The sequence below is a fragment of the Eretmochelys imbricata genome, chromosome 22, assembly GCF_965152235.1.
Source record: "Eretmochelys imbricata isolate rEreImb1 chromosome 22, rEreImb1.hap1, whole genome shotgun sequence".
Lineage (NCBI taxonomy): Eukaryota > Metazoa > Chordata > Testudines > Cheloniidae > Eretmochelys > Eretmochelys imbricata.
This window is the reverse complement of record NC_135593.1, coordinates 14,234,315-14,257,054: the sequence shown is the minus strand read 5'-3', so window position 1 is coordinate 14,257,054 and position 22,740 is coordinate 14,234,315. Positions and strand designations below refer to the sequence as shown.

General features: G+C 54.6%; 1 protein-coding gene across 1 annotated transcript in view; it reads right to left on the bottom strand.

Moving 5' to 3' along the window:
- NECTIN1 (nectin cell adhesion molecule 1) overlaps positions 1 to 22,740 on the bottom strand; it is a 149,166-nt gene that overhangs the window by 70,627 nt on the left and 55,799 nt on the right. Inside the window, exons 2-5 of the mRNA XM_077839944.1 lie at positions 16,673 to 17,023; positions 15,747 to 16,049; positions 15,145 to 15,262; positions 7,792 to 7,943 (exon numbers count right to left, since the gene is read on the bottom strand). Coding sequence (XP_077696070.1) covers positions 7,792 to 7,943; positions 15,145 to 15,262; positions 15,747 to 16,049; positions 16,673 to 17,023 — 924 coding nt within the window. The remainder of the gene's footprint in view (positions 1 to 7,791; positions 7,944 to 15,144; positions 15,263 to 15,746; positions 16,050 to 16,672; positions 17,024 to 22,740) is intronic.

The following is a 22,740-nucleotide window of genomic DNA, read 5'->3' as shown; positions in this document are numbered from 1 at the left end:
TGGATGAGTTTTCCTATGGTTGAGTTTGGTTCTTATTTGCTCCAGGCACGTCCCAAGGAGATGTCCCATTTGGCCTGGGATCTGGATTGGGTTTCAGCTGAGGTTTGGGGATTTGAGCTCAGTCAGGTTTAGGGTTGGATAGAGCCCAGATCTGGTGAGCTATTCCCATGAGATTTCTGTCCCTGAGTGGCAAACCAAAACAAAAACCACTCAGATGATATGTCATCCTAGGCCAGAATCCCCTGAGATTTCACTGTGTGCACTGGGAAATTCTGAGCTTGGACCCCAATCTGGGATACCCCCATTGGGTCCGGGTAGATCAGTGCATTCTCGTCCAGACCCTCTGTAAAGGGCTTTGATTTTAGAAATTCTTATTCTCTCCAGAAAACTGGGCCTGCCCCTGCCCATTCACAGTGGAACATCCACCCACATACCCTGTGGCTGCTGACAATAGGATCTCAGCAGAGCAGCACAGAGCTGGGAAGGGAGATGAAGCCAGTCGTGGTAGCTATTTAGAAAATACAAGGCAGATCCTCAGCTGGTGTAAATCAGTGAGGACCCACAGCCTTTAATGCCGCTTTACCCCAGTGGAAGATCTGCCCCCCCCTTTCCATCATTCCCTGCTCTTTGTGCTGGAGGGGAGCGCAGGGGTGGGAAGGGAAACCACCCCTGGAAGCTAATCCAGGAGTCCAGCAGCTGCTGCTGGCATTTCAGATTGTGACGGCTTTTAGGACAGATGCCAAACGTCTCTTAGGTTCCGATCTCAGTGTCAGGTCACCTACTGCTTGTCAGTCAAAGACTACCCCCCCAGCAGGTCTCTGGCAGAGAATCCAGCGGCCAGGTTACACCACAAAGTCCCCCAGTTCTGAGCCCCCTTTAACCCGCTGCCCTGGGTTCAGAACCCCAAGGGGTTTGCACGGAGGAGCGCGATACACCATGCAGCCCACAAGCTCCGGGTGCACCTACTGGCAGCCCCCAAGCTCCTTAGCGGCAGCGAAATCCTTGCTGGAAAGGCCTCTCTCAGCTGCACACAGGGCCTGGGCTCGGTTGGTGCGGAGCATAGCCAAGTCCCACAGGCTGTTTGCAGTGACCTTGCTGGGATGAGATCACGGCGGGTGAGTAAATAACTCTCCACGCAGCAGAGCAAACAAGGCACCCCTCTCCTCTCCACTTGCTCCCCTCCCGCCTGTCTTGCTGAGCCACGGCCCCTCTCACCGCAGAGGAGAGGCCAGGAGCCAATGGCAGAACGGCACGTTTATCAAATGCCACCAGCCACATACAAATCGATAGGGGCTGGAGGTACGTCTCAGGGATGCACAGGAGTGCCGATGTACCAGGGGCATGAATCCGCTGGGCTCGAGCAGCAGGGCAGGGCGAAATTCAATCAGTGATAGGAAAGAAGAGGAAAACCCACAACGTGCTGGGTAGCCACTGGGAGATGGCCTGAGACCCCCGTAGGCAGGGGTGTGGAGTTAACACTGGGCACGCGAGCTTCACCTGTCTGGAGCACATCCCTTCCTCTGGCACTCACAGAGCCCCTCACGGAGGTGCCCATTTCCCCCCACCCCATGGAGAAGAACGAGATAGACGTTCTCCAGAGGGGCCATTGGTTTTGGAGGCCTCCAACTTGAGACACCCGGGGGTTGGGTTTTCAGAGATGCTGAGCACCCACAACCTCCTTTGCAACCAGCGGGATTGGCGGGTGTGCCGCATCTCGGGAAGTCAGGCCTGAGGCACTTTTGGAAGATGTTCAAGGAATCCATTTGCTGAGGGTCACATAGGGAGGGGGTGGTGGAGCAGGGGACACTTCCTTTCTCCATCCACCTGCCCATTTTATCCTGCTGCCCCTCGCTCTGGCATCTGAGCTCCTTCCACAGAAAGTCAAAAGCGATAGCGACATCCCCATGCTCTCCTGGCTCCCTGCCTCACACTGCTTCCCGCTGGGCAGCTGGCTCTGACCTCTAGGGAGGGGCCCTCACATACAGACCCCGAGGGAGCTGCTAGGGGAACCTGTCCCCCCTTCCCAGGCCTCTTTCTTCCTGCAGAGAACAGCATTGCCCTGCCGGGTCCTCCTGTGGTGGAGCAGCTGGACTGACCCAGCACAGGGGCACCGGGGCAGGTTTTAAATCTGCCCTGGCCACAGCTGAGGACCCCTCTGGAGCTTGGCCCCGTCTCTTGCCTTTCCCCCTCTTCCCCTCGGGGTCCCCATCCTCTTTCATCCCTGTCCCCTCTCAGCATCACCACCTCCCACCCCATCCTCTTTAACCTTCGCGGGCCATGCACGTGCCGAGTACGTGGCCTGGGCCATGCTTCCTTAGGGCCACTTCACGAGCTCCTCCGTAGGGAGCCACAGCAGCCTTGGCCGGAGCTGGGCCAAGGAGGGATCCTCCAGGGAGAGCGGCATGGGGAGCGCAGGAGAAAGAGACAGGGGGAGAGGGTGGCCAGGCTCTCCCAGTGCTCTGCTAATCTCCACTAGCTCTGCTTAAGCGTGCCCAGAGCTCACAGGCCTGCGCAAGGTTTGTTTTAATGAGGTCTCTCACCCTGTGCCCGCGCTGAACGAGGCCAATACACATGGTCTCCTGCTTCCCCTCCGCCCAGCCCGACACACAGACCCACTCCTCTCCTGCAGCTGCATTGCTCCAGCCCCAGCCCCGTAGGGGGCAGCGAGACGCACTGCTACAGATATCCACACGCTGCCAGACTGTGTGCAGAGCAACACATCCTGCATGCAGATGCTGAGCCCAGCTGAGACCTTCTGGACCAAACGCCGAGCTGAGCCTGAACGACCACCGCTTCTCCTTTGAGCATCTGCGAAATGCAGCTGCCAGTAAGCTGGGTTCAGAGAGGATTTTAGGCCTCCTTCTCCACCACATCTCTTCAGGTCCCTCCCTGCCATTTCCAGCAGGAGTGTGCACGCCCTCTGCATGAATGTGCAGGTGGGTGGGCGCAGGGAGTTGTCTGCCCTTGCACATCACACCGTGTGCATGCACTAGCCCCAGGATCCATGTGCACAGGCTGCGTGTGTCTGAAGATGGGCACACAGGGACGACAGTGTCGCCACGTGCATAGGCATGTTTGTGCACTTCTGCATGCAGGGATGTTTGTGGACGCAGGTTGGTGCATTTGTGTACACATGCCGGTGATTATGTATGAGCGTGTCCGAGCGTGTGCGTGTGTATGCATGTGTGGCCAAATGGGTGGGCACATGTGTGACTCTACATGGGTGTGCAGTTGTGCCTGGCTGTGTCTGAAGGTACAATCATACAGAGACGCATGTGCACCACTGCTCATGAATCTGCAATTGTACCCAAATCTGCATCTGCCTGACTGTACACAAACGTGCCTTTGAGCCCCGGTGCACGTGAGCGTGTGCATACAGCCAGGCCTGCACGTGCATGCATGATGGAGCATGCTCCCCTGCAGGGAGGCTTGCTTGCCCTAGAGCCCACTTAGACATGCAGGGACACATGTGCAGACAGTGAGTCTATAATAAGAGTCCCTTATTATTTCCCACAACCAGCTGTAATAAATAGTTACATGCCTCACTACATGGATTTGCCTCAACCGACAAACGTCCTGCACGGCAGGAGAAGCTATTACGTGAACAGATTGCAGGAATAAAATATTAAATTTCCACTTATCAATCTTTTTAATGTGCTATAACTCTAATAGCAGCTTTCAGCCTTTCCCCAGAACAAATCACCGGTTGGCTCAGGAGGGAGACCAAACTAGCCAGGCGATTCCCCTCCTTGTTCACGTCTGGAGTGGGCAAATAGCAGGTGGGCGTGATGGCAGGAGAGGGGGACAGGCACGTGTGTGAGTGAGGCGAGAGCTGGGGTGGGTTGGCTCCACACTGGACTCCTCTCTATTTTACCCAAGGCTAGCTGCTCACTCGACTGAGCACCATTTATTGCGCACGGCTCTTGAAAGAGGCTTTGTGGTCCGCTGACAATCCCTAAATTGCCTGCAAGCCCCAAACAAATGTACCTGTAATAGCCGAGCGAGGCCGGCTGAGCCCTCTCCAGCGCTGACCTAATCAGCCCTTGAGGAGAGCTGGATAAACATATTCAGATCCCATGAATTATTAAAAGGGTATTACTTTGGGCCTAATGAGTCAGCTGCTAATCGGCTCAAACGCAGCCTCCTCCAGTGCACGCGCTTCCCCCGCCCATCGCTGCCACAGCTGGTCACCTCACCATGGATGCTGTTCTACCCCATGCTGCCTTACCCCAACGCCCTCCAAAGACTGATTTTAACCATGGCTTTCCCCTGCCCTCGGTGCTAATCGTCCCCTGGGCCCCATCTGCCTGGTAAACAGCAATTCCCCGAAGCTTTTCCTGCTATGCCCATTTCTGCTTCCCCTTGCTCGACACATGCCCCCTCCCCTCCCGTGCTCTGTTCTCCATTCCCTCCGGATGGCTCACTCCATGGGCTGAGGGCCCATCCACCAAGGCACAAAGAGCACTTAGGCACCCAACTCCCACTGGAAGTCAGTGAGAGTGGGCGCCTAACTCCCATCGGTTTGTGGTTCCCCCTGAGTGTGAGGCCTTAGAAGAACCACACTCACAACCCTGCCACCATCTGCCCAATGAACCCCACACCCTAGCCAACTCTGAAACGGGAGATGTGCCAGAGACACCAGGAAATCCACGAGAGACTTCACTATTGCTGGGGATTTAATGTGGAAGGGTACCTGGGTACGGTGTGATGATGGGCGGCAGCGGAAGCCCCTTTGATAGGCAGATGTGTGTCTGTCATTGTACATGGCTCTGCAATTGTGCATGGCCAGCTGAGAGACATGGGAGCAGAAACAGGGCCTTGCTATTACAGGCCTCACAGCAACGGACATCTTGGGGCATATTTCGACTGCAACACAGTAATGGTTGAGAGACAGAGAAATCTGAGATTAGAATGAAACACTATGAAGAAACCCTGTCTCCCCCAAACCCTTCCCTTGCGTGTGCTGTGAATCTACTCTCCTGCACTGGGAACAGGGAGCTTTCCACCTTCCGGTCTAGCCCAGAGCACTGGTCATTACCATTTGAGGGCTTTCGGGACTACATGAAATAAGCTGTGCTTTCTAGAGGGCAGTTGCCCACGTTGTCAAAGGAACACAGTGGCTGGCATTGATCAGCCCTCTTGTTGGTACTCCTGCAACAAGGCCAGTGGCTGAACGGATCTCGGAGATGCTCATCTCTCCAGCCCCTAGACACGATCCCGCATCAATGTTGAGTCAGGGCTACTTGCCCCACTGCTGCAGGCTATATCTAGTCTATAGGCAGAGGTCCCCAGTTGCTCAGGCTGCCATGCCAACTCCTTTTACCAGCAAAGTATTCCACCAAGGAAAACAGAAACCAGTCCCGGCTCAATTGATAAGGACGCAAGGTAAACGGTTTGGACCACAGGTTCACCCCAACAGCAATTAACGAATGATACGTAGCATCTCAACAGCTTGTTTCATCCACAGACCTCCACACGCTTCACAAGGGAAAGTAAACGTGATTGTCCCCACGTGCTAGGCGGGGGAAGCTGAGGCACTGGGGATGCCCAGACCAACATTATCACTGATTTCCGTTTGAGGCACCCTGGGACCAATTCTCAGAGCTGCTGAGCACCCACAAGCTGCAATGGGCATCTATGGAAGCGAGGGGTGCTCAGCACCTCTGAGAATCAGGCCTGAGATGTCTCAAGTCGGGCACCTCCCCGAAGAATGAGGCATCTGGAAAGAGTGGCCCGCTTTTGAGAATGATTTGAGCCACCTCGCCAGAGGCTGGCAGGGCGGGAACCAGAACCCTGCGCCCTTGGGGCTCCCAGCTCTGCGCTCGGACAGTGGCACCTGCTGACAATCTGCCCATAAGTGCCCACGGTCACACAAGGAGTCTGTGGCAGCTCTGAGAATGGGACCCCAGTGTCCTGACTCCACTCAGCCCCTTGTCTGGCCCAGCAAGTGCAGGAGGCCCCGTCCCTGCTCTCCACTTGTGCTCTGAACATCCCATGCCCTGGAAGCCCCCACAGTCTGCGGAGCGTCTCATTAGCCGTGTGCCTTGGAGGGAACAGTATGGGAGTGCTTGGGCCTTTGGTCAGATTTAGAGAAAGGAAACAGCGCGATGATTCGCCAACCTGCCTGACAGCAGCCGTCTTGGCCCCAGGAGCTTGTCTCCCCTCCCAGCCCCACCAGGGACCCATGCGTGCCTCAGGGACTGGACACAAGTTTCCCATGCCCCCTGTCATAGGGCAGCCTGAGAAGTAGCCCTCTGCAGATCAGTCCTCTGCCTCTTTCTGCATGGCCAGTTGGCAGCAGTTCCTCGGATAGGGTTTTATGCTGCCTGGAAATTCCCCAGTGGAGATCGGAACCAGGCAAGCCAGGAGACCAAACAGCTGGCCAGCTATGGCACATGGTGGCAGAACTAGTGCCCTGCTAAGCCCAGGGCTTAGAGTGCTGGGCATCTTGGGTTGGCTGTAGCATGGTATGGTATACTCTCCCCATTCTCTCTATCCCAGCAGCGTTGCAGCCTGGCCAACACATGGGGAAAACGTCAGAGCTCCCCTGCATGGTGGAAAAGGTCATCCCCAGGGCAAGAGGCCTCCAGCCATTGTATTAAGCCAGCTGAGTGAGATCAGGCTTGGCTCTGCCTATCTAGATGTTCATACCATGCTTCTCATCCTGGTAGCTAAGCAGGTTTGTCTCCAGGGCACCGGGTGGCACATGGTCTCCTCACAGATGCTGGGAACAACACTGGGTCATTTGTCTTTTTATAACCACCATGGACTGAGCTGATCCGAGAGGGAGATCGCCCACCAGCAGAACACATGTCACAAGCCCAACCACACACCGTCAGCAGCGCAATGTACCCCAGGCCCTCAGGGCTGCTTCGTCAGCCAGCCACTCCTTGCCATCTCCACCAAGACCCGAGAGCAAGCAGATGCTCTGCCTACCGCACGGGCCCTTAGCTCAGTGCTGTATGATGACACTTCCTTTCTCTGCCATTCGCCTGTCACTGCCAGAGGTTACTTCTCCCTGATGTCAGACCAACAACTTCTGATGTCATTTCTCCTCCCTCATTAATCTACCGCCACATGATGCCATTCCCTCCCTTTGACGTCATCAGGACGCCTCCTGATGTCACCTCCTCTCTGGATGTTAACCCAACACCTCCAGATGCCACTTCCTCTCTCAGTGGCTAGCCTGATTTCTCATATGGCACCCTACGACATCACCATCGTCACTCCTGGCCCTCTGATGTCACTCCCTCCTGGAGCCTAGAGAAAGTGGCCCATCTCCCTACAACTTGTCTCCTCAGCCTTGTGCGCGATGGTAGGGTTAACGGCTGTACAGAGCAGCAGCGCTGGAAGGGAAGGAGCACAACTGGAAAAACTGCTGAGTCACTTCAAACTGACAAGCACGGGACACAAAGAGTCGCCCACAGATGTCGGACCACTGCCTTGTTGGGAGCCACTCCTCCTTCCCCCCCCCCACCCCGGAAGCCTCTCCTTCAGTACTTCTCGCCACACATCCCAGCTTTAACTCTCGCTCTGAATCAGAAGCCGAAAGGAAAACAAAGAGCGGTGAGATCAAACGAGCCGCAGCATATAAAAGGAAGCGAGACCGAGAAAACATGAAATGAAATCCAAGCCCACATCACACAGAAAACAAACCCTGTGAGGGCAGGGGCAGAACAGAGATCCTGTTTGCTTTATCGGTTATACCCCAAGAGAGAGTCCAGCTCTAGGAGAATTGACAGAAGAGACCCCCCAATCTGCCCCTTCCTGGATAGGCTGAGTTTTTCCTACCTGTGACATTGACTTCCACAAGCCCCGACCGCGTGCCGATGGTGTTGGTGGCCTCACAGATGTACGTCCCTGCCAGGCTGTAGGAGACGGGCCCTTTGAAGAAGAGGGTGTTGTTCTGGACTTCTACGTTCTCGGGCAGTGAGCCGTTCAGCCTACAGGGGGGGAATAGCATTGGGGTTGGTTCCCAGAGATGGTTCTTTTGGGGTCTCACGGTGTGGCAATGGGCAATGCTCAGGCAAGGCTGGTGCACTCACGAATGCCTAGATAACTCCACTGACTTCAACAGAGCCACTGGTGTGAGCAGGATGGGGATCAGGTCCTTGTTTCACCAACTCCCTTCCAACACCTTCGGGTGTCTACCTCTCTTCATCTGCAAACGGGCTTGAGTTACCCTTCTCTGTCACTACCACCTGACCCCTGACCTGCTTGGAGCATGGATTCCCATCTCACCTAGGGCTCCATCCCAAGCTCAAGGGAGTTAGCTGGATGACTCGCACTGACTTCAATGGGCTTTGGATCAGACTGGCAGAAATCAGGAGTCAATGGAGCTATACCTGGGTATGTTATTGCTGGATCTGACCACCTGGTTGCTGAGCTGTCAGAGACAAACCTCTTGGCTCTGCAAATCTTTCTAGAACATCCTTATTTGCAGCACTCCCAGTTCCAGCCAGGCACCAGAAGGGGGGGGAAAACCAGCAAAATATTTCAGAGCCTTAAAACGGATCAGTTTCCAGTGTGGTTCTGGAAATAGGTGCAGATTTGGGGATGGGGGAGTGGCTAGGTTTGAGGGTGGGTGTGGTTAGGTTTATCATTTTATCTCAGACTCCTCTCTACATTACAGGAATACCCAAATGCCCCAATCTTTAATACATGTATCCTCATGGGTGACCAGTCCCTTTAAGAGGGAGCCGGGCCCAGTGCACCTGCGACTGCTTTCTTGCTGCCCACCTGGGCCTCAGGGAGAGGGGAATAGAAGCCAGGCAGGTAATACACCCCTGGTGCACTGGATCCCCCTCCCTCTTAAAGGGGCCAGTCACCCTGACACCCCTCACAAGCCCAGGAGGCAGGGAAGTGCTATTATCCCCGTGGAACAGATAGAGAACTACTCCATGGTGTCAGCTGATTCCCGCGGAGCTTGGCAGGACAGTCGTTTCCATCTCCTCCAGCCCCACAATGTGGAGCACTGCACAACTGACCAGGCCCACAATGCAAGGTTCCCACCTTCTACTTAAGCATCCCCGTTTTGCCCATTCACAGACCTTCTCAAATTCTGGTTTATTCAATTAGCAGAATCCAAAATAAAGTTCTCAAATCCATCCATTTAGCCTCTTATCAGCTCACTCCCAGGCCTTGCCTGCCTGTACCTTGCTCCCCAAGTCCCAGCAGCCTCCATACTTCTGCTAGAGCTCTCTGAGAATCCCCTTTCTGCAGCTTCCTTTGGCTTTTTATAGGGGAATCAGCTGATCCCTGATCAGATGTGCCTACTTAGTAACTTCTTTTTTTGTTGCCTATTCCCAGTCTTTCAAGCCTAGCGTCCTCAAGTACTATCTGGAGGTTCTGCTAAAGCAGCTCAAAGAGAGGCTTGTGCCCTGGCTCCCAAAGTCTGAATCCTAATGCAGACTCTCTGGCAGGATGTTAACGTTTCGATGCCTCAGTTTTCCACATCTGTTAAAACCAGGGCTGGGCTAATTCAATGTGGTCTAATTCCAAACCTAGCTGTGGGGCTGAGACCCAGTGAGACTGGGTTTGCAATACAACAGCAAAGATCCCAATTAAGAAATAAACACATCTGCCAGCATAGCTGGTGGGTGTGAGGCTGGCAAACCAGGTGCCAGCTCATGCCAAGGTCCCTGTGTCTCATCGGAACACTGACAAACACATGGGAGGAATTGGTCTGGCCCCTCTGTGTGTTAGTCTTGTTAACATGGGTATTAGAGTTATAAGAATATGTTTACAGTTTAGACTTTACTGAATGCTTGTGAGCTGCTGCATGCATTAGTCTCACTTATACATTCTGTATCCCATACTGTAAGGTAGTATTTGAGTGTTTGTATGGTGAGCCTCTGTGACTGTGTAAATTACCAGAGAGGAGAGAGATTAACTAGTGTGAAGTGCTGATCCCCAACAGAAAGCATTATGTCCTGCCTGACAGGAAAAGTCCATCGACACGAGACGGACTAGTGTGCAACATTAAAGAGGACAAAAGGCAATGGTTGTTCTGCCCTCCCCTCCCCATGAAGAGGAGCCATGCAAGTGGATTCTCCCATCAGCTGAGTTTGCAGCTCAGAGCATAAGGCAGGAGGCGAATAAAAAAAACCCTAACAAGAAGATACTGTATCTCTGTGCTGCTTAGACTCGGGGGGACAAGAGTTTCTAGGGATAAGCAAGAGATCCCCAGCTGCATAGCCTGGGTTAACCCTAAAGGACATGAAGAGCTTGCTTATTATAAAAGCTTCCATTGCCTTTTAAAACTTAAGATTGTAACTCATTTGTGTGGGCATGTTCACCTGCTTTAACCTTGTATATAACTCTTTTTTTCTATTTTATAAATCTGTAAAGGTTTTATTATAGGATTGGCTACAAGCTTTATCTTTGGTGTGGGTTCTAAGGTGCAACTGACTTGGGGGTAAGTGACTGGTCCTTTGGGACTGGGAGTCACCTGAATATTACTCATGGTGAAAGGGACCAGCTATCATAAAGGTAGGCTCACCTGGGTGGCGAGACAGATCAGAGTACCCCGGGGGACCGTCTGTGACTCTGTGTTCAGGCTGCAATCATGCCTGAGGAATTTACACTTGATCCTTGGTTGGTGAAATCCAAGTGTTCACAGCCAGTTTGGGGTTTGTGTACTGGTTTTGGACAGGCTGTTCTGAGCCTGGTACTCATGCTCTCGTGTCACTGCATGCAGCATTACAGCGGGGGGAGGCTTTTCTATCCCTAATACAAGGCACGGGCTGCCTTCGAGCTGGCAGTATTTCCGCTCCAATTTAATCAAGTTGGATAGGAAGAAAAGGGTGGGAATGATAGGGGGATACTGATGGAGAACGTAATTCAGATTTGCAAAGTGTCCCAGAAATGGTCAGCCAGATTCCCCGAGACCTGGCATCCATGCGGCCAGCTCTGTCTGGTAAAACAGGGATCAGAACGGCTCAGAGGGCTCTCGGGAAGATTTCTGGCTCAGTGTTCGTGCACTGCTTGGGAGGTGACATACGGCAGGTGCTGCTGTTAGGGTGATGGTCCCAAAGGCAGTTCTTGGAGGGTAAGAGCCAGTAAGCAGTGCTAGCCCTATGGAGGACAGCTTGCTATGAAAGGAAAGACTTGGCTTCTTGAACCTGGTGGGGCCGAGTCTAAGCACCTCCTGGTCTCCAGGCAAGGGGCCCCCTGAGACGACGGCTCCCCTGCAGGGTCAGGTGTGGGAATGGGAAGCCTGTGCTGATTACTGTAACGAGCGAGTGAGGGAATCAGCAGCCGCTCTCCGCTGCACAAAAGCGAGGGAAGGGGAGGAGGTGATTGCCATTCCAAGCAGGGCTGCGGTGTCACCACCCATAATTTGCGGCCTCTCCTTCAGGAGCAGAAGCAGGCAAATGCAACTCGCAGGTTAACGAAAAGCACGGGGAGCGATCTCTCTGCCTGTCCGGCTGGGCTCTGACATGGGAGCAGGGAATCAGTTCTACGTTAATCAGCAGCAGAGGGGGACACGTCAGAGTGAATTTCTCTCCAGCGCTGCTGCTCCGCTTGCGAGGTGGCCCTGTCCCCATCACTCACCATCCCCATCCCTCCTGCCGTGCACACACAGCTCCCAGGGCCTGGCTGCTGGGGATCAACAGAGTTAGTTAGCGAGCTCTAAACCCAGCCTTTGGCCTGCGTCTCTCCCAGGGGAACAAGCTAATAGACAGCCCTGAGCTGACGGGGAAGCAGAGTCTGTGGCAAGGAGGAAGAAAGAGAGAAAGAGCAAACAGCTGCTTCTGCCCCTCTCTTCCCCTCCCATCCCTCTCTTCTCCTTTCTATCCCTCTTCCTCTTTCTTTACTACATCTCTCTTCTCCTTTCCCTTCCCTTCCTCCCTTCCTCGCTCCCTCTCAGTTTAACCTATACACAGTCCTCACTGACCAGTAGGTCCTCTGGGAAGGGAGTGGTGAGGACAGAAACGAAGGGGTATTTGTCGCAGTAGCCTCCTCTCTCTGTCTCTCCCTTCTCCGCTCCCCAGCTCCTTCTGCAGCCATCGAGTCTGTGCCCCTAGTGGCTGAGTCATGAGCCATGGTCCCCTCGGGACCAGCGGGCCATAGATACACACTGACAATAAAATACTTACTCTTTCTAGATTTTAAAACTGTAACAAAAGGCAAGGCCACGGAGGGCTAACTCCAGGCCTGGCCTAAGGGGATACAATTCTCCAGGGCCCTGCCTCATGCTGGGAGTTGGGAGCGCTTATGCCAGTTGCCAACCAATACGCCTCCTCGTCCAGATGCACACCTGAAGTGGTCCTGCGGAGGGCCATGCAGCAGGCACAGTGTGTGGAGCCCTGCGTCCCCTGCCGACTGTAACTGCCCCTCCCACCTGGCCTGTGCTAGCAAATCTCACCGGGCTGAGAAAAAATGGCCCCGTCTTACTCACATCGTGGCTGTCTGCCTCCCTCTAGTGTTACAGCAGCAGCTGGAGGCCCCACGTTGAGATCAGGGCCCCACTGTGCAAGGTGCTGTATGCATGCATAGTAAGGGACAGCCCAGCACTGAAGAGCTTATAATTTAAACAGACCAAGGGAGTATTATTGTCTCCATCTTACACAGGGGGAACTGAGGCAATGGGAGATCACATGACTTGCCCAAAGTGGCAGACAAAGCCTGGGACAGAGGCCTGGTCTCCTATGTTCTTGGCCAGTCCCAGTCCCACAGGGCCACCTTTAACACCTGGAAACTGGCCTTACTGCCCAAAGGATGTGAGCCACTGGGAGCCAACGCTACTCTGCGGGGGCACTGGAGCCTCCTGTATCATGCGTGAAACCCTCTCTCTATGCTGCCCTGGGTGCTGGTGCAAGAGGTGCCAAGAGCCCACACGGAGTTTACAGGGGAAGACTTGGCAGCGGTGACAGAAGAATCCTCTTCAGGCTTGTGAGCCAAGCAGCCTGATGCGGGTAGCGACATGAAAGAGAATAACTCTGGCTCCCTGCAAAGACATTTTGAGAGCCACTTTCCCGATGACAAGCACCAGCCAAACAGAAAAGAATACGTTTGATCGGTTTTTAAGCTCCGTGAATGCAAAAAGAAATAACCACTCCAGGTTCCGTCAATGTTCATCTAAGCCCCCAGTGGCTCCGGCTCACTTCTCCTTCCCTTTAGGGCGTTCAGCCCAAAGCTGACAACCTGGAGGAGGCTGAATTGCTTCCATTTAATGACTGAAATGTGGGGAGGGGTGTGCCAAAGGGAGGTTGGTTAGAGTTGCAAAGGGTTCATTGCAGGGAGAGATTTTCAAAGGTGCATAAACTCAACAGAACTTGTGCTGTTTAATCCTTATAGGCACATATGACAATCCCCCGCACCACCACCGAACTCCTGGGTTCTTTTTCCGGCTCTGCTACTGACTCGCTGAGTGAGCTTGGGCAAATCACTATACCGCTCGGTGCCTCAGTTTCCCCACTTGCAGCACAGGGAGAATAATACTCATCCTCCTTATAGGAGGGTTGGGAGGATTATTGGATGTCTGTCCAGCTCACACTCAGAAGTTATAGAGTGACAGCTGGGTTACCCTGTCAGGTCCAGTGATGGAGCTAGAGCCTCCAGGATTGAGGGGAAGCAATGGAGTTACGTGTGTCCAACCACCTGCTCGACCTCCATGCAACAAAGGGCATCTCTTCTCTTAGGGCCCCGGAGAGCATGTCTGTGTGCATCTGGACATGTCACAGCTATGCTCCGTCTCCGAGGCAGGGCCGCACTGGAAAGGGGTTGGCAGATGGAGTCTTCATGCCCCAGCGGAGCCTGCAGCTGGCACCATACACCCGGGTTTGCTGTGGGAGCGTGTTCACCTGCAGCCCTTCACTACCGAGTGCAGCTTGCATGGCTCATTGTGCTGAGGTCAATCCCCCAGCCACCATGAACACAGCAGGGCAGGGCAGCCGCATTTTCTGCTCTTCTCCCGTGCATCAAGGGATCCTCCTGCCGCCACAGCTCAAAGGCCCTCACAGCCCAGCTCTCCCCGCTCTCGGGTCCTTGTCAGATTGACCTGCAATGCTGCCTAATTAATGCAAACCAGGGCCAAGAGAGGGAGGAGGGAGCTGCTAGTTCCTTGCCTGCTGCCTGTTCCCCTCCATCGGAGATGGCAGGGCCCCCTGGGTCTGAAAGCTTTTCCCCTTGGCAAGTGCTGGGCCTGGAGGAGGCCGTGGGCAGGAGAATAACCCGAGAAAGCAGGGAGGGGATGCAATCCTGAGGGACGGGGATCATGGTCCCCTAAGGAGAGGACCGTGACTGTTTCAGCTCCCCATCCCACCCCATCCCCCATAGAGCCTGTTAGCAGAGCTGTGAGCAGAGCTGGAAACCTTTGCCCATGCCAGGCAGACATGCTGGGGCTCAGACCAAAGCCCAGGCCCGGTGAGTCCATCCACCCGGAAAGGCACTGCTGTCCCCCGTCACCTTCCCCGCCAGCGCGGTCTGCAGCCGCATCCCCGCAGACTGTCCTGTAGGCACGGCTGGCAGAGGAAGCAGGCTGCTCTGCGTCTGACAGGCCAGGCTCCACATGGGGCATGGGCGGAGGGGGGGAGCTGAAAAGGTCAGGGTCCCGGACAGCAGCGACTCCAGATCCCCTGAATTGGCAGCAAGACACCTCCCCTGCCCCCAGAAAGCTGATTTCAGTCCCAACGGATAGACTCTTCTATATGTGTCCCAGAGTACTACGTAGAGGCAATCCATAGAGAGGCAGGATTTATAGACCTGCCCCTCAGCTGGTGTATGGTATGCACACAGGTGCAGGCCTGAGTTCCCTATAGAAAGCTAGTTTCAATCCTGGCAGAGTCAGGATTTCTATACACTGCCCATTTTGCCCCCAAAGATGTAGAGATATCGCTCTGCCACCTTGAGCTCCCCGTGGAAAGATGGTTTCGGTCTCTAGTGACCCTGAGGCCCCGTTTCTCTTCCCAAGGGCACAGGTTTTACTCCAGTGCAACCCCTCTGATGGCAATGGAGTGACTCCGGATTCACAGTGAAAGCAGAGCCAGGCCCTGTGTCTCTATACACAGCTCAGCAACCAGGCCCTACTGAGTCCAAGTACCAGTTGGTAGGAGGCTTCTAGCTCTCCAAGGGGGCTCCCTGGCTCTTGTGGGAAGTGGTGTGCACTGCTACAGGGCCGGATGCCTTGCGGGTACTTACAGCCTCCATTGGTAGGTGGTAGCGGGGGGGTTGGCATCGGATTTGCACGTCAGTTTCACATCCTTCCGGTTCAAAAACCAGTTGCCGTCAAAGCCCTCGATGGTGACTTCTGGCTCATCTGTCAGGGAAGAGAGGGATGGCAAGAAACAGGGCCGGGGGGGAAGGGGGGGGAGAAGAAAGAGAGATGGATAAAGGAGCGGGGAAGGAAATGGGAGAGGAAGGGAAAAGGAGGAATAAGGAAACAGAGATGGGGAGTGAAAACAGAAAAGAAGGATGGAGGAACAGTGGGAATGGAGGAAGATTAGAGATGGGGACAGAGAACATTAGAGAGGAGTAGAGAAGGCAGAGAGGAAGTCAGGAAGAAGGGAGAGGTGGAAAGGGAGAGAAAGAACGGGCAAAAGGAAGGAGTGGGTGAGAGAGGGAGGGAGGGCGAGTGGTTATTCCAAGAGATCACTGTTCTCTTCTACCCCAGGGAGGATGTGGCACTGGACTCCACCCCTGCAGCAAGCTCGTGACCCTCCCCTCCCTGCACCAGCCCTGGGGATAGTCAATAAGACACCAGGCCTTGGCAGCTGGCCTGGCCCCATTGCTCTCTCACTTACACTGCACATTGAGGGTCATGCTGTCGGTGAAACGGTCCAGCTGGTAATTGACCACGCACATGAGCTGCTGCCGGTGGGCCTCACGGCTCGGCACGAGGCGGTACCGGCTGATCACCGTGATGGTGCCGTTGCTGTTCTTGATCTCCTGGAACTCCGCCTCCCCTTTGAGCTTGGTGTCCCAGGTGACGGTGCTGGGCGGCTTCCCATTGGAGGACATGCAGGTGGCTACCAAGATCTTTTCCATCTTGCCGGATCTGGCTACGAGGGGCCGGGTGGTGCTCTCCATCCGGTTGGTGGGCTTGGCTACAAAGAGACAGCAGAGCAGGGAGAGGAAGAGGTTTTAAAATCACCACCAATCCCCACGGCTCCCAACCCCCGGGACACCCAGTGGTACAGCCCCATGGCTGGGCTTTTCCTGGCCTGATCCAGAGCTCGAGCAAATTTCCTGCAGTCTCAGAAGAGCTACTCTGAACCTCACCCACTGGGGATCCAGCCCTCCAAGCTGCAGGTCATGAAGAAGAGTGGCAATACATTGGATGGGCAGTTGAATTCTCTCCTTCCCTGGAAAGCCCAGGTTAGAGAGAGCCTTGTGGGGGAATCCTAGGCCAAGGTCTCTCTATCCACAAACCCAGGCTAAGAGAGCTCCAAGGAGGAACCCTACTAATGCTTTGTATCGCTCTAGTGTCTTTCATCTGGGACTCTCAAGCCACTTAGCAAATTAGTTCAGCTTCCCCATGAGCCTGGCAATGTCAGATTATGGAGAACTAGCTCTGTGGGTGCAATTTAAACCAAGGGATTCCCCCACCAGAGCCTCAGGGAGTCCTAGGTCGCTGGTCCCAGGTTCCAGAGGGCGTTCAGTGGGTGACTCTGACCCAGGGCAGTGATACGGGCTGAGCATCTGGCCCAAGGCAATGGTTATATCTTACCCAGCACGGTGAGGTTCAGCTGGCTCTCCCGGTTGCCGGTTGGGAAGGTGGCAAATTCGCAGATGTACACGCCCTCATCCTCCAGCTCCAGCCGGGACAGCTGGATGGTGCCATCCTTAAAGGAGGGGTTACGGAAGGTCACACGATCCTTGTAGGGGGAGAGGATGGAGACTCCCATGGCAGGGTTGTAGATGGCCACATTCTGCTTGGAGCCATTGGTGGCCTTCTGCCACGTGACCTGCGTGATCTTCACACTGGGGAGCGGGTTGGTGAAGCTGCAGTGAAGGACCACGTCCGTCCCGATGAACCCCGAGACTGTGTCATTGACCAGGACAGTCTGAGCCCAGAGCCCTGCAACGACAGAGCAGGGAAGACGTGGATGAGATTGAGAAAGAGAGAGAGAGGGACAAAGGGATCCTGGTCTCTGGAACCCCCACACCACAGCTGCATCTGGTGCGTAGCAGGCAAGGAGCTGACATTCCGGGACCATCCCCTGAATTTCAGCTGCCCCAGGAATTTGTCAGGCAGTTGGTACACCGGGCCAATTCCTACAGCATTTGATTGCAGAGCGCACCACCCTGTGGACGCTGGGGGCTTATGGTCCCTGCCGCCTGCCTTCCAGTTAGCCAAGAGCTATTGGACCCCAGAGGTCCGTCCCCAGCCCAGGTCATAGCGTCACATAGCAAAACTCTCCGGGCCAAATCCACCCTGATGTAATGCCACGGAGCCCCCTGCAGCCAGGGCTGGCTGGGACCCACGTCAGCATCTGGGGGAGCCAGCTCCACTACTGTTGTGTAACAAACTGCAACCCCACCTACAACATCTGTTCGATCAGGGCTGATATCCCCCAGCCATGCCGGCCAGTGACGTCTGCTGCTCCCTTCCCCCCCGTAGCCACCCAGTAAGGTCTAGTGCCCAATGGCCAATATGGTGCCCTGTGACCATCCCCTGATGGCCTGGGGATGGACAAACAAAGTGATGCTTTTACACTTGGGAAACACGTCACATGCTACTAAAGTAATTCCTGCAAATATACCCCACACATGTGGCTATCGGAGCATACCTACGCACACATCCACACACCACACACACCACGCCATCACACACACGCCCAGACACTTCGACTGTTCTAGGCAGGCAGGGAACCACATCCCCAGGCACCCGCTGTACACACATGAACTTACATGTGTGCACACAGCTACACGCTGGGCCAAACTCGGCTCTCAGGACACTGCAGGTGGCTCACTGAAAGCAAGGGGAGTTACTCAGGAAGATTTGTTGGCAGCATTGGATGCACCCCAAGGGTGCAAAAGACACTCACAAACTGACACATGCATGCACATGTGTGTGTGCACAGACACACACACAGAGGAAAACAAGCCCATGCAGATTAATGGCTTGCTCCAACGCCCATTAAGGTCATTGGAGATACTCCCACTGAGCTGCCGAAGCCTAGAATGTGATTTTCAGAGGAAATCTGACGAACAGGGTTCTGAGACCACCCAGGAACACAGGCTGCTCTATTTTTCACTTCCTGCCCTTTCCTTTCCTGTTGTGCATTGTTGCTGTCAGATGGCAAACAGCTGCCTTGTTCCACCCCAGAGGTGGCTGCATTTTAGAGGCAGATGAAGCCATTCCTACACACAGGCTCTGTAACACAGAGATGAAAGGTGCTCAGCAGAAGTGTAGCATATTCTTAATGGTTATTCTTCTGTCCCAGATGATCCCTCCCTCTACAGAGGGGGAAATAAAGTCTCTCACAAGATCAACATTTAAATTCATCTTTGGCTGCTGCCACATCTTCCTCTAATCTGTGTGTTTAGAGATAATGCTCCAATAACTATACAGCTGGTATGGATATTAAAATGTATTGAAAGAGCAAAGCGCTGAGAACTGGAAAAGCTGGTTCTGCTCACTCCCTTACGGGGGAGGCTGAAATGCATGTGTGCAGAGCGTGAGAGAGGGAGCCCAAAGAAAGCGAGAGAGGGTAGGAGGCGGGAAAGGGGTATAAAGAAAGAAAGAAGGACAGGAAAGGGTGATGGAGAGGAAGGGAGGGTCAGGAGACAGAGAGGGAGGGATGTAGGAGAAATGGAAATGGAGCGTCTTCATGGTCAGTGCATACAGCCATTCAAAGTCATCGCTGCTAAGTGCAAGCGCATCAATGCTGCTGCTGTCAGAGCCAAGGCTAGACACAGTCTGGCCTCTGCGCTCCCGCTCTTCCAATGGCCAGCGAGGTCCCAGGGAGTGCAGAACCGAACGAGCTCTCCGTGGGCCCCCCCGCCACGTACACACAGTGTCCTCTCACACCCGCACGTGCACATCCTTACACGCGTTCATACACAGACACGGGCAAACATAGTCTCACTCATGTCCTCAGACACACATCTATGCCTACCTGTGCAATCCCTCATGGACACGTCCTGTCACACACATGTGCACTCAGACATTTCCAATCTCTCACACACACTTCTCCTTTCTCACACTCATGCACACACACACACAGCCTCATAGGTGGGTGCACACGCATTCCCCCTCTCTAACATACATCCACACACATGTCCTCATGGAGGCACATGCTGACTGCCAGCATTTTGTTGAAAGCCGGCTGCACTTGTTCCCCTCCGGCGGTCGGCAGCCATCCCCGCCAGCACCCCTCGCCGCGGCCCGGCTGAGCCCAGAAGGGATCCTAACAAAACCTGCGCAGAACTGATATTTCACCCGTAGACCACAGCAAGGCAACAGTGAAGCCTGAATACCCTTCCTCTGGGCTGAGTACGGGCTCCCTCCTTGAGCCAGGCTTCGTGCCCCTGCGAGTCACTCAGCATTGCCGGGGAACAGGGGCTTGCCCTAATGTTCAGCTAGGAGTCACTGAAAGGCACTGGGTGTGTGCAGCTGGGGAGCACCACATGCCTCTTGGCCTTTAGATCCAGCTAATGAGCCCGCAGAGGAGCACTGCAAATGTCACTTTAGTTTCGGAGCAGCGCAGCAGCCCTTTGGTGTGGGAGGATTTGGAGCCAGCTGATGTCGAGCAGAGCACCCCCAGCAGCATTGCACCTCCCGATGCCACGCTGGGGCCATGACAGATAGGACCAGCCAGAGTCAGGAAGGGAATGGCAGCAGGACTGAGATGGATGAAGAATGTCTGGGCAATGAAGCTCTCAGCACAGCACCCCTAATGGGGGCAGAGAGCTGGGACCTGTTATGAACAGCAGCCCCCCTAACAGCACGAGGCGCACTGGGTGATGGAGCACGCGAAGAGGGGAAAGAGCAGGACTGTACTGCCTAATACCAGGCCAGGATTCGAGGAAGGGGGGAAATGCAGCGCATCCAACCCGTCATGCAGCATGCTATGATCCTTCTGCCCTCGGGTGAGGAAGCCTCTTGCAGAACTGGCTGCACCTGCAGAGGTGAGCGAGAGCCTTGCCAGGCATCCCAGCTCTGAAGTGTTTACAGCCCCGGAGAGCGTGTGGGAGCTTGTCGGCTAGCAGAGACAGTCACGTAGCAAAGGTCCTGGGAACAGACTCCTGCACGGCTCACTGCTGCCTGCATGTAGGTAGGCACTCCCTCTTTCTCCCAAGGCCTGGGGAGGATGGATTCATCAGCCCCAGCCCCACCTTCTTCTGAAGGGCTGCCAGCACAGGCAGGTAGGCTCATCCACCAGTGAGAAACCTCCCTCAACAAGCCCTGGTTCTCAAAGTGAGCTGTTGGCTCCAGGGCTTGGGCAATGGTGCAGCTGGCTCCGGTTTCACATAAGCTCTGTGACCCCACAGCTGTTCCTCAGGAGCGTGGCTTTCCAAAGACCAATAGAAGAGGAAGAGGCCATGATAGCTTTCAGTTCAGCAAATGGACAGCAGAAAACCACGCTCCTTGCCGAGGCTGGACTCCTTACCACGAGGGCCAGAAAAGCGAGTGATTGGCCAGAGAATCATGGAAGTCAAAGACAGAAGAACCCTCCGGGGTTCTCTGGGGCATCTCCCTGCCAATGCAGCTACAGGGAGAGGAGTAACGTCCCAGTGTGGGTGGCCTAAAGAAACAGAGTTTCCATCACTGCCCAAGGGATGCTATTCCACAGGCCAGATGCTAAGGTGACAGGCACCTTAGAAATATCACTGGGATGATGATACTGATGAGGAATAGGATAGACAGACAGACAGATGCCTTCAGGAAGTTTTTCTTTATATTCAGTTTCAATTTTCCCTGTGTTAATTCCATTCCATTACCCCGAGCTCTGTTCCCAGCAATGCCCAAGGAAACTAACTACGGATCATTACAAAACTGGTCAGATTCTTCAAAGAGCTGGAACTGCAGCGCACTTCCCACTTTTACCCCAGGCCGGGGCATTCAGCCTGGCTTGCTATTCTGCCACAGAAAATAGACTTCTCTCCCCTGCTCGGATCTTTCCAAGCCCCTATCAAAACCAAAAGAGGATTTCCTCAGTAAAGCCTGGGGTCATGGAGAGGGAACAGCAGGGTCCCGGGCACATGGTTGTGGAACAGACATAGGGACAAGCAAACAGAGCAGAAGGTGCGCTGGGATAAAGGGAAATAGCACTGGGCAGCGTGCCAGGGCTGGGATACGTGGAAACGGAGCTGGAGTGGCTGGGAAATAGGGTCATGGAGCGTAAGTCCTAGAATACAGGGATATGGTGTAGCTGGCCACACAGAACTAGGGGTTAGGGCAGAGGGACATGGAACATGATGGCTGCACACATGCCCAGCAAGATGGCAGAGACCTGGATTACGTTAAATTTGATCCTGATCTCCAACATGTCTAAAACAAGAAGCAGCCGGCAGATCCCCCATGACAGGGGGGTCACCTCCCAGACACAGAGGGCTGGATACACGGCCGGCCAAAAGCAGTGTGGCCATACCAAAGGAGCCACTCTGACTGATGCCAGCTGAGGATCCAGCCAGGCACCATGCCCGACTGGAAGTCAGGCTTCTACATGCAGCTGCTTTCAAAAAACCACATTCCTAACTGTTAGAGGCTGCAGGGGGAAAAAATATACCGAGAAAACAACCAGCACGTGGAAATCATGTTTCCTCCCAAGGTGTCTGAATGCTGGTGTCTGCTCTGGGAGAGGGGACAAACTTCTGCTGACCCCTCCCGGCTTGCAGTGCCCCTGAATCCAGTCTGGGGAAACAACCCCACCCCCACTTCCAAGAGACGACACCAAATCCCGGCTCGCATCACCGAGAACGAGGTCAGACGGAGCCAAGGCTTTTTGCAAGTTACCAGCGAACACGAGTGACCTCCCTCTGCTCCCCAACCTAAACCTGCAGCCAGAGCGTAGATTGGCTGCCGCGGAGCGGCCAGCTGCCCTCGAGGGCCTTTACTCGCAAGGTGACTGAGACTCGATGGCTCCTCTCCCCTTGGCCCAATGCACAGTCAATAATTCATCAGGGCCAATGCATAAATTATTGATGGGAATCAGAGAGTGCGCGACGCAGGAGAGAAGTCAGCCTCTGGAGAGGCCTGGAAGAGCCCAGGGTATGTGTGATGCAGGAGCCAGAGGGGTGAGCCCATGTCCAGCTCTGCTGCTCCCGTGCCAAATCGCCAAGAGCCTGTTGACCTGTCCCTGCCTGTGTCCGGGAGGCAGCCAGCTAGCAAGGCAGAGCACTGAGCAACATTAGCTCTGTACATCAGAGCGTGCTCAATTGAGGCCTCCTTCCTAGTTCTCAGGCCAAAAAGCCCCAGCTGAGAGCTGGAGACATACCGGTGCCCCGACTTCATTAGCAGAGACCTCGGCCCCACTTCTCCGCCCTGGCTTCCGAAGTGCTTTGTGTGGAGTCTTTTCTCCAGGATCCTCATTCCAGACACTCACTGGGCCACGTGAGGCTTCAGCGCTCTGGCAGCTGTGCTGAGCACAGAGCTGGCTGCACCCTCCGGCATCGGCAGGGAGCTTGGAGGGGCGTGGGGGAGGAGGATGTGTGCACGGGTCCCCTAGCTCATACTTCCCCTGCTTCCCGGATTGGGACATCAAGCCCAGGCATTGGCTGGATCTGACCTCGTGAGGCCCCCGAGTGTTGGCCTAAGATAGAAGAACAGGCTCTAAGAGACCCACTGAA